General features: G+C 42.4%; 1 protein-coding gene across 1 annotated transcript in view; it reads left to right on the top strand.

The window, feature by feature from the left end:
- The first annotated feature begins 684 nt into the window (after positions 1–684).
- GRIN2B (glutamate ionotropic receptor NMDA type subunit 2B) overlaps positions 685–13173 on the top strand; it is a 50355-nt gene continuing 37866 nt past the window's right edge. The window contains exons 1-5 of the mRNA XM_019543917.1: positions 685–768; positions 7730–7938; positions 8265–8436; positions 9069–9222; positions 10989–11114. Of these exons, the coding sequence (XP_019399462.1) occupies positions 685–768; positions 7730–7938; positions 8265–8436; positions 9069–9222; positions 10989–11114 (745 nt within the window). The remainder of the gene's footprint in view (positions 769–7729; positions 7939–8264; positions 8437–9068; positions 9223–10988; positions 11115–13173) is intronic.

Here is a 13173-nt window from a genome sequence, read left to right as displayed (position 1 = left end):
TTTGCCGGCAGCATGGATGGTGCTTCTCAAGCAACTTGGTGTCCTGTATGTTGCTCAAGTCTCAACTTCATACAGTAAGGTGGGGATCACAACTGCTTGATAAGCCATGAGCTTGATTTTGAATCTGATGTTGCATTTCCTCAGGTGCCTGAAGGCTGTACTTGCACATTTGTGGTGATGTTGGTTTCTTTGTTGATGTCAGCCTTCTGCGAGCGATGGCTTCCAAGGTATGGGAAATACTCTGTGTTTTCCAGAGTCTCAGTATAAATTTGAATTACTGGAGCTGGGGACTGCTCATTAAGAGATGGTTGATGCAGGACCTTAGTCTTCTGAATATTAAGCCCCAGTCTCATTTTCTTGCGTGCCTCGGCAGAGATGTTGACAATTGCTTGAAGATGTGCTTCCAAGTGAGCACATGCTATAGCAGCATCAGCTTACTGGAGCTCAATGACTGAAGCCCAGGGTAGTTTTGGTTTTGGCTTAGAGTTGTCTGACCATCTGACAATCTATACAGTACTTTAGCTCCGCTCTGACTAGAAGCTATCTGGTGGTCAGATGCAGCATTGTGGCAAGGAATATCGAGAAGAGTGTTGGAGCAATGATGCAGCCTTGCTTAACTCCCTTCTTAACCTCAATGGGAAGTGTGATTGATCCATTCCTGAGAACCGCCGCTTGCATGCCATCATGGAGCAGGTGAAGAATGGTGAATTTCCTTGGGTATCTGTACCTCAGAAGGATCCTCCACATCATCATGTCAAAGGCTGTGATGTAAGCTTCTCTGCCCCCTTCTTCAAGATTTTGGCAGGGATTCCATCTGTTCCAGATACCTTGTTGTTCTTCATCTGCTTGATGGCTTTCCTCACCTAGTCAAGGGTTAGAGGGATTCCAAGATTATCCTTGACTGGGTGTTGCTGGATGAAATTGAGAACACTTTCATCATCATCAGTAACATAGTCTGAACTGAGAAAGTCTTCAAAATGTTCCTTCTAGTGGGCATTGATGGATCCCTTTTCCTTGATCAGGTCTCCTTCATCCTTAGGTTTCAAGGAGTTGGTCCCTGAGTGCTAGGATTGTAGATGGCTTTGGTGGCACTAAGAAAACAGTGCATATCATGGATGTCAGTGAGATTTTTTTTTTATCTCCTTTGCTTCATCTTCCCACCATCTGTTCTTCATATCACAAGTCCTTCTTTGGACCCTGCCTTGGGTTGTTGGTGATTCAGTTTCTTTTTCTTCGAGTTGGTGTCATTCTGCCAAGCACAAAAGACCTTGTGCTTGTGGTCAGTCAATTCTTGGATCTCCCAGTCATTCTCATCAAACCAGTCTTGATAGATCCTGGTAGTGAATCCAAGCAAATCTTTGCAAGTGCTGATGACAGTGGACTTGAAGGCACCCCAAGTGCTGCCAGCATTCCCATTGTTGTTGACTGGAATTCACCACTAATTGTCAGCTCCTAGTATAGCTCAAGTGATGTGGACATTTTTGTGATCCCAGACTTGAGGAATGATGTGGTCAATCAAGTGCTAATGCTTAGGTCATAGGTGTTGCTATAATGCCTTATACCTGTTTTTCTGGTGGGGCAGGGTGTTGGTGATGGTGAGTCGATGATGTGTGCATTTGGCCAAGATGGGGATGCCATTGGAATGAACCTTTCCCACTCCTTTGCCAATATTTTTATTCCAGAGATTAGAGTTTTTCCAACTTTGGCATTGAAATTGCTGAGCAGAATAAGTCTGTCTCACTCTGGAACCTCAGAAAGGACTTGGTCAAGATTAGTATAGAATTCGTCCTTGGTTTTATTGGTGGCATCAAGAGTCAGGGTATATGTGCCACTGATGACAGTGGCATATAGGTTCCCTGCCAATTTGAGACAGAGTCATGAGGCACTCAATTCCGATAGGGAACTCACTCAGCTGGTTTATGAGCTCTGTAGTACTGTTACCTCAGTTTTACTGAGGTGGAATGGAGTTCCAGAGAAGTCAGCTGACAGGGTCACATAGGAGGCCCATGCCTGCAGAGTATTAAGTCTATAGGTTTCTTGAGTACTATGTTACTTCCTGATCAGTGGAGCAGCTCTCCTCTCCTTTCTTACAGAATTTCAGCCCTGGAATGGAAGAGCACCAAGGCGGCTGAGAAATGAAAAACAATAGTGAGGAAATATTATTTGAACTTTTATGAACTTCAGAAATGCTCGGGAGCTTTAAGTGAGATGAGCTATTCCTTTAATAAACTAAAATGAATCACTTTCATTTCTACTTGTGATCTCTTATGAGCTGGGGTCTGGGGACTGGTGGAAGGGAGAGGGGTGAAGTTGTGACAGGTTGCATCTACACATTTATTGCTCCCAGGTGCCATGTTTACACGTGTGCCTGGGACGGCAGCACATTGAGCTGCATCAGAGCAGCTCAAGCTGGCAGGAGGTCTGGTGGGTCAGCCTGCCAGCCTGGCTGCTCTGACCTGGTTCAGCATACGGTGGAGGGGCTGGTTGAGACATTAAGGTACTTGAGTGCAGGGCTAGCCAGCAGGCAGCCAGCCCTGTCAGCATCTACACATACACATTATGTACTACTGTCAGCATCTACACATACACATCAAGCATAGCACACTAAAGTACTAACCTGGGGTACAGTTAATTAGTTTCCTAATAGGGCTGCACATGTCAACGTTGGATGCATCTACATAACACACTTAATGTCTGCTGTACTAATTCTACTGCGCATTAGTTTGGCTGGCAAAAACTGTGCTAACATGCTAATGCAGACTAGATTAGTCCAATGGGCATTAAGCATCATACAAAAAGTGTTCATCTGCGCTAATGCTCAGTAGTACTAATTGTAATGTACGGTGCATTAATGAACTTGTAAATGTGCCCATTGAGAATTTACTATGGAGCTAATGGGTGCCTATAGATGAGCAGGGAGGCTGCTCTGACATGCTGGAGTGCCATCATGTTGGAACAGACTCAGTCAAACAGAATTGATTAATTGAGTCTGCTGGAGTGTGGAAATTACTGCACTCCAGCAGCCTCCTGCATCTTGTGTATGAGTGTCCCCACCAGGGCTGTCCCTGTGGGGGGTGACTGCCCCAGGCCCCACACTTTGGGGGGCCCCATGGAGTAATATTTAACTTTATAAAGATGTTTTCCACATTCTGTTTCTGTTCTCCAGTCTTAGATTTAAAAAAATGGAAGCAAGAAATATAAGCAATGTCTATTTTCATCGTGTTTCTGACCCACCTCAAACTGGAAAGTCATGAAAAATTTCAGACAAGTGACATGGTTTTGGCTATCTTATAACTTTAAATTGTGATTTTTCTAATGGTCACCTTAACTGGTTAAAGGTTTGTTGTACTACATAAACATGCTTGAATAAGTACATTTGGGGAAGGTCTACACATGCACCGAACTGCATGGTAACCAATGTTGTTGGCAATACAGTTCATGCCGGCCAGTGCTACATTGCCATATCAACAAGCTACAGTGATATAGCTCATGTAGATGTGCCCTCTGAGAAGCTATCCCATAGTACCACAACAGCAAATTCAGTGCTTTGATGACTTGCCAATAGAGTGGCATCAGCAACATGTAGGACAGTGTACTCTCATATGTCTTAGCACAGTAGGGGCCAACGTTTTCGGCAGATGTGCCATAAATTAGTCCCACTCCCACCCCAAGTGCCACTCTGATCTCCTTCTCCTGCCTGCTCTGCCTTCAGCTCCTTATTCTGTGCTCCCTGCCATGTTTCCTGCTCTGCTTTCTGGTTCCTACCTTGTGCCCCCTTACTTTCTGTTTTCTGCCCTATCTGCTGCTGTTCTGCCTGTCCCTTCCATGATCTGCCATGTGCCATACACACATGCTGCCTGTGCCAGTTGTGGCACTTGGTTTGCTGCTTGGCCACCCTGTTTTAATCCAGTTTATACTAATGCGCTAAACCAGACTTTTTGCATCTAAGTGAAAGGTTGTGAGAGGCGTGGGGATTGATATTTGGGGACAAGCATTTGGGCCTGTTTTCTTATCCCAGTTGTGGGTTTTTTCCCATTTTTAATTATTGGTTAAGGAACTGGCTGGGCAGGGGGTGGAGGGCAGGAATGTGGTCATCTACCATTATTTTCATTCAGCCAGGGATTTCATATTATTTACAAGATAATTTTTATAACCTTAGGGTTGTTTATATCCTGTTCTTGCCTGTATAACAAACAAGGTGCCCACTGACAAAGTTTATCAACTCTTTTCTGTTGTATAAATAACTTTCTGAGCTAATAACACGAAAAGAAATGGATACGGGGAACTAAAAAAATACATATAGCCAGGGACCTACTGAATTCACGGTGGAAGTAGGTTTCATGGCAGCTCTTTTAATTTCGTAAATTCACTCATGGATTTCCCTTCCCCCCCGCCCCCCCAGTTGCTGATTGGCTGAGGGGCCCTGGTGGCCCTGATGCTTGTTGCTCACCAGCTAGTGCCATATTTAAAACTGTGGATTTCACCTCCCTGGCAATCAGGAGTAAGTGGCAGGGCCCCTCTGCCAATTGGCAGGGGGTAGAGGACTGGAAGGGGGATGTGCAGGGGAATCTGCAAGATTAAAGGAGCTGCTGTGCAGCCCACTTCCATTGTGAATTCAGTCGGTCCCTACACATAACTCTACTTGGAGCTTCCTGTGGGAATTATCATAGTTAATACCTGAGTGGAGAAGGTTTTGGTATTACCAGGAGTGGGTTTTTGGAACAGCGTAGGAACTAATAAGTGGGAAGCCGTTTACCAGAATCTTAAGCTTTTTTTTGCAAGAACTGAGCAAAACTTGGAGTAATAAGAATTTACAAGTTGCTTCAAATAGTGAGACATCAGAAGTGCCTCAATCTGCCTTGCAGATCTTGGCAGGTTATACTCTTTAAATGAAGGCATCACCTTTAATGATTTAGCCAAGACAAACCAGTGACATTTAATTCTGTTGGCACAAATCTCTTGTCTTCATAACAGATTGCTCCCTTCCTCTCCTATGTGCACATATACCACATTAAAAATACATTTGTATCCTTTTCTCTTGCATTTTCTTTTTCATATATGCACACAGCTTATTTAATGCACATATGCAATGTTGACTTCCAGTTGAAAAAATGTTGTCTATCAAAAGCATTTCAAGACATTTCTCTCGTCCCTTAAATTTTCAAAGATGGGCAGGAGATAGCCATCTTGTGCACTCAAATCACCTCTTGTCTTTAGGCATGTAAGTGTTTATTCAGTTATGCCTGAATGTTCACCCAAGCACTGAAAATGCAGGATTTGGATATAAAGGCACTTATAGCATCCTTGAAAATTTGGGTCAGCACATTCACATATATTGAATTTTTCCTCTTCTGTGGACAATTTTTAGAAAGCTGATTGCCATGGACTGGCTTTAGGTAGTTATTACCCTTGGATGGGCAGTTAAACAGGTTATGTACTGCTGGGTTTACCTTTTCAGTACTTCACCACTCACATAAATTCAGTCTATATAATAAACCCCTCAAAACATGCCTGGTATGCAACCTTATGAGCTCCCTATTTCTGTCATGAAGGACTTGTGGCTAATCATGAGATAGGTCTGGGGCTTGTTTCTACCTGATTTAATTTATTGGTTTGGTGTTTGTATTATGCCTGTTGCCTAGATAGTTACTTTATAACTACTGGCTACTGCCAAGGCTCTGGAAGATATCTCATTGAACACTTACTTGGGATGTTAGTAGATGTGTGTATGAGCAGAGATCTGGCAGGATGAAGACTTAGGAGCAATCTACATAGTCTCTATACTTTTACAACACCCGTTCTTACACTGCCTCAAGTCTGAAAGCGTTGGCAGTGGAAGAGGGTAACAGACTCACTGCTGCCTGAGTGACTTTTCTGTTCCCATAAATAACTTGGTAAACCCATTTTGGACAGTTTGTTTCTTTTAAAGTCAGATGAAGGTTTTTTAAAAAAAGGCAATAAATATTTCATGCTGATTTTGGATGCCATCAAATGCAAAACGCTACAAAGGCTTTAATTTTATAGAATAACCTTTGACACCTAAAGAGGTTCTAACAAGCACTTTTTTCTATAGTAAAAAAAATAAAATAGAGTGAAAGGTGCTGTATTGACAGCTGCTGGAAAACAGGCTATTGGTTTACCCGCAGTGCAGGTACATCATGAACAGCAGCAGGACGAACTTCCCACACGCTTGCCCTACCCCCTCCATTAATGTTCTTCAGACCTGCCCTGGAGGGAGTGCTTGAAGGGACAAGATGAGAGTTCATTCTCAAAGCCAATCAGTCCTTGCCCCCTCTGCTCAAGCTGTCAGCTAAGGTGCTAATTAGCATCAACTGTGACAGAGGAAAATGTGAACAAAGTCGAGGCTTTGATACTTGAAAGCATCAGGGATGTTTTTTCTGGAATTTCTGCAGGAATAATTTATGTTGGGCAGTGGGCATTGTAAATTCATTGCCTCATGATGGATAGGAATGGTTTCAAAGGGCTAACGCCAGTCAAAGGAGTGTCGAAAGCTTCAGTTGGAGAAAGGAGAGAGAATATAATCCACACATGCAGCAAAGTACTGCCTCAAGATGTATAATTGCAACATTTCCTTAAACAAAAATAACAATAAAGGAAAAAATAATAGCTTCCTTCTGGCGTATCTTTTCATATGACAGGAAGATGAAGCACTGGTTCCTCATCTACATTTAATTTGGACACGTGTAATTTAGTGGTCATGAAAATGTATAAATCATGAGTGATACGGTTGGCAAGGGCTGAGCTGGAGATGGTGTGGGTAATGGCTAAATGAGCTGCTTCTTCACAGCTCTATTCAGAGGTGGCCAATCCTGACATGCAGCACTCAAAACTATTCTAGTCGTAGGCTTTTCTGTCAAAGTTAACTCCATCTGGATTAGTGTTGGGTGAAAATATTTGGAAAAATGGCCTATTCATTAAAAAAGAAAAAAAAAAGGAAAAATGATTTTTTCTTTGGTTTACTTGAAGCTAATTTACTGAATTTAGCTTCCTCTGAAAAAAGGGGAAATGTCAAAATGTTTAGTGTTTAATTTTGATATTTTCTAAATGAAATCTTTCAATCTTTCATTCCAAAATGACATTTTGTTTGGCTGTTTGCATACATTAATTTGAAAAGAAAAAGATTAAAGCTTCCTGAAAATGAAACGTTTCATTTTGGATTTAAAGGAAACACACAGGAGGTTTGAAGCCAGTGATTTTTGGTTTGCATTTTTGGTAAGAAAACAAAAACTAAATCTTTTTGGGTACACTGGAAGTATTATTTATTTATTTATTTATTTTTCACCTTGGTCAGCAAGCTGACAAAATGAGTAGTTCTTTCATCTCGAGCCCCAGCCTGCTGTACCTCCTGCTGTTTTAGTCTTCATCCCTTTCACTTGGTGCAGCTCCATCCTGACTGCCAGCACCTCTTACTTCAGTTTTAGCTCATATTAGAGTAGGGGCTGAGTATTATGCCAAAAGTTGTCAGTTTGTGCTGTAGTTTTATGATACACCTAAATATTCTAGGAAGATAAACTCTCCAAAGTCATTTCAAATGTGACCTTCCTTATTTCTTAATTGATTTCCCCGGAGGTGGTCCTCTTCTCACCCATGGGTGAACTCAGACATGCCGGATTGTCCTCTCTTTTCTGGGCACAGGAAATTGTTAGAGAGCGTAGCTTGGAGAAGGATGGGGCATTCATAGGTTTCTGCCTTTTTTGTGTCTTTGCAGGTGGGGAAATGGAAGGATAAAAACCTACAGATGAAGTATTATGTGTGGCCCCGCTTTGAGCTGTACCCTGACTCTGAGGAGCGGGAGGATGATCATCTGAGTATTGTGACCCTAGAGGAGGCACCATTCGTCATTGTGGAGAATGTGGACCCGCTAAGTGGCACCTGTATGAGGAACACAGTCCCCTGCCAAAAACGCGTCGTGTCTGAGTAGGCACCCACAGGATCTTTCTCCTTCTGGTTTGCCTTTACCTGCAGAGCAGGTGGAGCTAGCTGGGTACTCTTTGCTGGCTCTCCCTGACACAGCTCTAGCAGAGCCAGCTGGGCTTTCTCATCTTGACCCATGCTGTCACTCACCAGTGCCAAAGCCAGCCAAACTAACCTGCCTGGCTTGCTCTGTCCCTCAGCACTGATATTACAAGCTGAGCTCTTCACAAGGTAGTTGTGTGACAGGGAGGAGAGAGTATATCTTGGGAAGCAAGGGGGATAATGAGTGAAATTTTCCTCTTTAATCTCTTGTGGTTGTGATTCTGCAGAAACAAAACGGATGAAGAGCCAGATTACATGAAGAAATGCTGCAAGGGGTTTTGCATTGACATCCTGAAGAAAATCTCCAAGTCTGTCAAGTTCACTTATGATCTCTACCTGGTGACTAATGGCAAGCATGGGAAGAAGATCAACGGGACGTGGAATGGAATGATTGGAGAGGTCAGCAACGAAGGGCAGGGCTGCGCTTCACCCAAAGGCTGTGCTGTGGAGTCAAAGCCTATTTCCAGTTCTGATAGCCTCCCTTTGGGAGGTGCTGATGAGAACTCACATAAATAAGTGATCTGAACCCAGATATTATAGGGCTTGGGTGAAAGAATCCCCTCTAGTAATCTCACTGCTGAACAGTAGCACTCCTTTCTCATTATTTATCATTGCCTACTATTTCCCTAATCTGTGTGACACTTTACAATCAAATTAAAGGTGATACCATGAGGTTACAGTTGAAATTTAGGCAAGACATCCAGGATATGATGAAAGACCTTTCAGTGGTGGGCCTAAGGACAACAGAAATAAGATAACATGTCTTCTGGTTTAGTGATGCATTTATCCTGAGAGCTGCAGAGGTGTACTTAAAGTGCATATACATACATTCTTTGTGGAGAAGTTTAATATTTACAAATTTCTTGGAAGAAGAGAGGGATTAGAAGAGGAGAGAGGGCAAGAAGAGGATTCCAGGAGAAGAGGGCTGTATGGGCAGATGGGAGCAAAGGATGGTGGTGTATTTACCTGTGATGCCCAAGGAGGCCAGGCTTAGAAGCATCTCTAACTGCTTTTCTTTTCCCTTGTGTCAGGTGGTCACGAAGCGTGCCTACATGGCGGTGGGTTCCCTCACCATAAATGAGGAGCGGTCGGAAGTAGTGGACTTCTCCGTGCCCTTCATTGAGACAGGAATCAGCGTCATGGTGTCACGTAGCAATGGAACTGTCTCACCTTCTGCCTTTCTAGGTAGGTATGCTTTTTCTAAGGTGGTGGCAAGGAAGAGACTAACATCATTAACACTTAGCCGAACAGTCCTTGTGAGACTTTGGGAGATTCCTAAGTAGGGCATTTCAAGTAAGGACATTTTAAAATTGGCGGTGTTTTATTTCTAAACCTCAAATGAGCAAAATCTAGACAAAAAAAAGATAAAGACAAAGTCCAGAGGTTCCAGGGTATTTCTCAGTGACCTTTCAGCCTAAGGGCAATATTACATAGAGCCATCCTCCACTCACAGAGTATGGTTTCACTGTGGCTTGGCTAGTGGCATTTTCAAGAGGGCTGGACCATTAGAAAAATTTGTTCAGGTGTTAGAACAGGACTTGCATTTAAAGTTAGTGATAACACAATGGGCATGCCTGTACCACTTCCACGGCACTGGTCAGACCACTGCTGAAGTACTCTTGCCCCCCTCCTCTGTTTCTACATACACCAGTCCTGGAAATGAGGCAGTGAAATTGCTTGGAGGGTGTCCCTGTCTGTTGTTCCTTTTTTCAAACATGCTGGAGCAAGAGATCATGAGAGTGGTGTTAGAGGACATGTTCTAGGTAGTTTCATCGCCCTTTTTCCAGGGTTGGAGTGCGTAGGGTGGAAGTGGGTGGGTAGGGCTGGCTTTCTGAGCACTGAAGAAAGGTATAGACATACCCGGTGAGACAAGAGGATGCTACACCTTTAGAGATGTCATCCATTAGAAGGCACATTAACCTGAGCTCCCCTTGGCACTGTGTGGTAGAAGCTAAATATCTAACAGCAGCTATGAAAGAGATTATGGCATGATGTCTTTTGTCAGGCTAACCTCCAGTAAAAGAGGTTCTAGCATCCCTAGATAGTTGAGAGTGATCTATAAGTGCAGACGTGCTGCTGCATTTCTCCAAGCCTTCTCTGCATACCTAGTACATTTTGCTTTTATGTTTGCAGAGATGTCAAGTGTAAAAGGTGAGCTGTAGAACAATAGTCTGCTCCCGCACCCTGGGATCCTGCATGTTTTTAAGTTCATGAAGAACTTTATAGGGGTAAATGAAGTTATCTAAACCTCTCTGAGCTGGGATTCTCATCAGATCATGTTTTTCAGTATTTTCTGGCTTTGGTCAGGTCCTGAAATATCACTGGGAAATATAAAACAGGAGCTGCAACAAGATTAATTTAATGTTTATGATCTACCAGGAGATTTGGATTCAAATTTTAGCTGTAGTTTGGACCAGGTTTTTATTTTATCTCAGTTAGTTCGACCTTATCATTGCCCTTCAGATTTAGAGAAGGGCAGGAGCCAGCACATTTTTAGTATGCTCTGGCATTCTTTGTTGCAAAGATGATACTACTGTTAAAAATATCATAATTGTAGCTAAGTCTCAAAGGCTTTAGGGGGGTACAGTTTGATTCTGGAAGGCACCCCACAATTCAGAATCCCCTCTGAGCCTTATCTAGACTTGTTTAATCTTGCAAACTAGCTGGAAGGGCTTCATGGGTGTAGCCTTTATTCACTGAGATTTACAATGTTTGTCTGATTCCAGATACCAGCATACAAATAAAAAACAGTTTTGTAATGAAATGTGAACTAAACGTTTTCCAGTCAATGGAGCTTTGAGGCTCAGTTTGAACTTGGGAGTGAATGCTGGGAGTCACTTCTTGTTCTACCCAAACCTGTTCCCCTACCCTTGCTTAGAACCCTGTAGGGTAACCTGATAAGCTATCTGGACTGTATTTGACCTTTCATTCTGTTTTTATTTTTTTTCCAGAGCCATTCAGTGCTGATGTGTGGGTGATGATGTTTGTGATGCTGCTCATAATCTCTGCAGTGGCTGTTTTTGTTTTTGAGTACTTCAGCCCCGTGGGTTACAATCGGTGCCTTGCTGATGGCAGAGGTAAGAAGAGCCTTTATTCAATGCCAAACCTTCTCCCTTGTAATTCCGGCTCTTTCATCCATGGAATTTCCTTTTCCCCCTATACATGACATGGTTCCAGCCCAATCCAATCTCCATGTTCTGTCTAAAAAGGGAAGGGAGGGAGGTGGAAAAATGACTTTGAAGATAACAGATGTGCGTAATGGATAATTTGCTTGGCTCAGGAGACTGTGATGTGGAGCCGTTAATCTACACAGTACTAGCTCCTATCCACTTTGACTTACGAGGAAATGGATTCCAAATGCTTGCATTGGTACTGCCTGTGTTGTGCTTTTCTGGGGATAATTAGTAGCTTTTCACTGTCAGTCCACCTTTCAGCCATGCTAAATTTCACTAGAGAAAAGTAAAGATTAAAAGCCATGTGTGAGAGGAGTCTCTCCCCTGTTATATTCTTCCATCCTCCAAACTTAGGATGTTAGCTCTGGATGCCCCTCCACCCATTTTAATTGTAATGCTCTTTGACTCTCCAGAGGTTGAGATGACTGGAAAAGTGAAACATGAGTTTTCTTGGGGATGAATGGGTGTTGTTTGTTAAGGATATGAAGGAATAATAAAGGGAAGCTTAAGTTCACTCAGTGGTGCTCAGAAATCTCTTCCCTTGGGAGAAGGCAGGATGAGTTAGAGAGAAGGACTATCAGCATTAGCAGAGGCTGGACACTCAGCAGTTAAAGTTGTTTCTCTTTCTTTATCTTGACTCTATTATGAAATAGTTCCCAACATAAGGCTTTTTTGTTCTGTCAGCGTGCTAGCAATTTTAAAATGGTTGAATAGAACTGTTTGCTTGAAAATACATTCACTTGCTTTCCAACCTATTGCCTTGAGCAGATTTATACCAAGCTAGAGAACACTGAAGAAAAGGAATTTGTTATGGAAATACTGACAGAGTCTTACGGACAGTAATGCTGGTGGAGCCTTCTCTAATAACTGAGCTGTGAACAGTGCATGTGGGCAAATGCCCATATCTAAACAGATCTATGGACAGAAATAAATATTAAAGTAGCTATGAGCCTAATGTGAATTATTAATACAGATGTGTAAATAGCAGCAGATAATAATATAAAGGTGAAGTCAGATAAATATTTTAAATTAGCTTTATGGGGAGATGCAAATATTAATATTTTTAGGGCTTGTAGATATCATGATATTGCTCAAACATATAGGTACAGATGTGAGTAACAGTGTGGCTATGGAAGGCAGATGAATATATTGTAGTGTTTTCTTGGAAGCAAATAATGAGCTGGAATTTCTTTGGGAACTCTATCCTTGTATTATTCTGTGATTGATAATGCAATTATCAATGTCTCCAGTGAAGTCAGTTGAATGAGGAGTGTTTTAGGGCAGAATTTTAAAAAGTCCATAACTGACGCTATATGGGACTTGCACTTGTGAGTCATGAGGTCATTTAACAATCTTACCTTTAATCTTTCTTTCCATCTTGGTCCTAAAAATGAATGAATGCAGTGCAAAAGCCCCAACTAGTGTGATTTTAACCTTATAAGCACTAAAACAAACAATCTGTGTTCCTCATAATAACTTTAAATAGTTTCCATTGCCAGTTGAAGATACAGTTTTACTATATAATACATCAGCTTTGAAGTCAGTTGTATACACAGCTCAAGACAGATATAGGTTTGTTGGGCATAAAAGTTACATTTATAATAACACAGTTGATCCCCAAGGGGTAGGTTTTGGCTAACCCAGTTTTTGCAGGAGGGGAGCTGCAAGAAACCTTCTTTCAATTGGACTCCCCTACCAGTCAGTCCCAGTAAGCCAGTCAAGTGTAACACCACAGCTAACAGGAGTATTCCCAAAGGAATTTGCATGCCAGTTAGCAGAGTAGAGCTGGTAGGTTCATAGGATGTACCCTAGGAAAGCATGCTCTGCTTCTTCAGATCCTCCAAAGATTACTTGGAGTAATTGCAAATTTAATGTCTTTCCCAGTCTGCATTCTCAAGAGAGGTGGGCTCCAATGTGCCCCTCAGAATTTCTGCTAATGGGTCCAGCATATGCAGCAAATTAT

Source organism: Crocodylus porosus, unplaced genomic scaffold, assembly GCF_001723895.1.
Source record: "Crocodylus porosus isolate Cpor-Errol unplaced genomic scaffold, CroPor_comp1, whole genome shotgun sequence".
NCBI lineage: Eukaryota > Metazoa > Chordata > Crocodylia > Crocodylidae > Crocodylus > Crocodylus porosus.
Note: the sequence above shows the minus strand (reverse complement) of the source record. Positions and strands in the feature narration are given on the sequence as shown.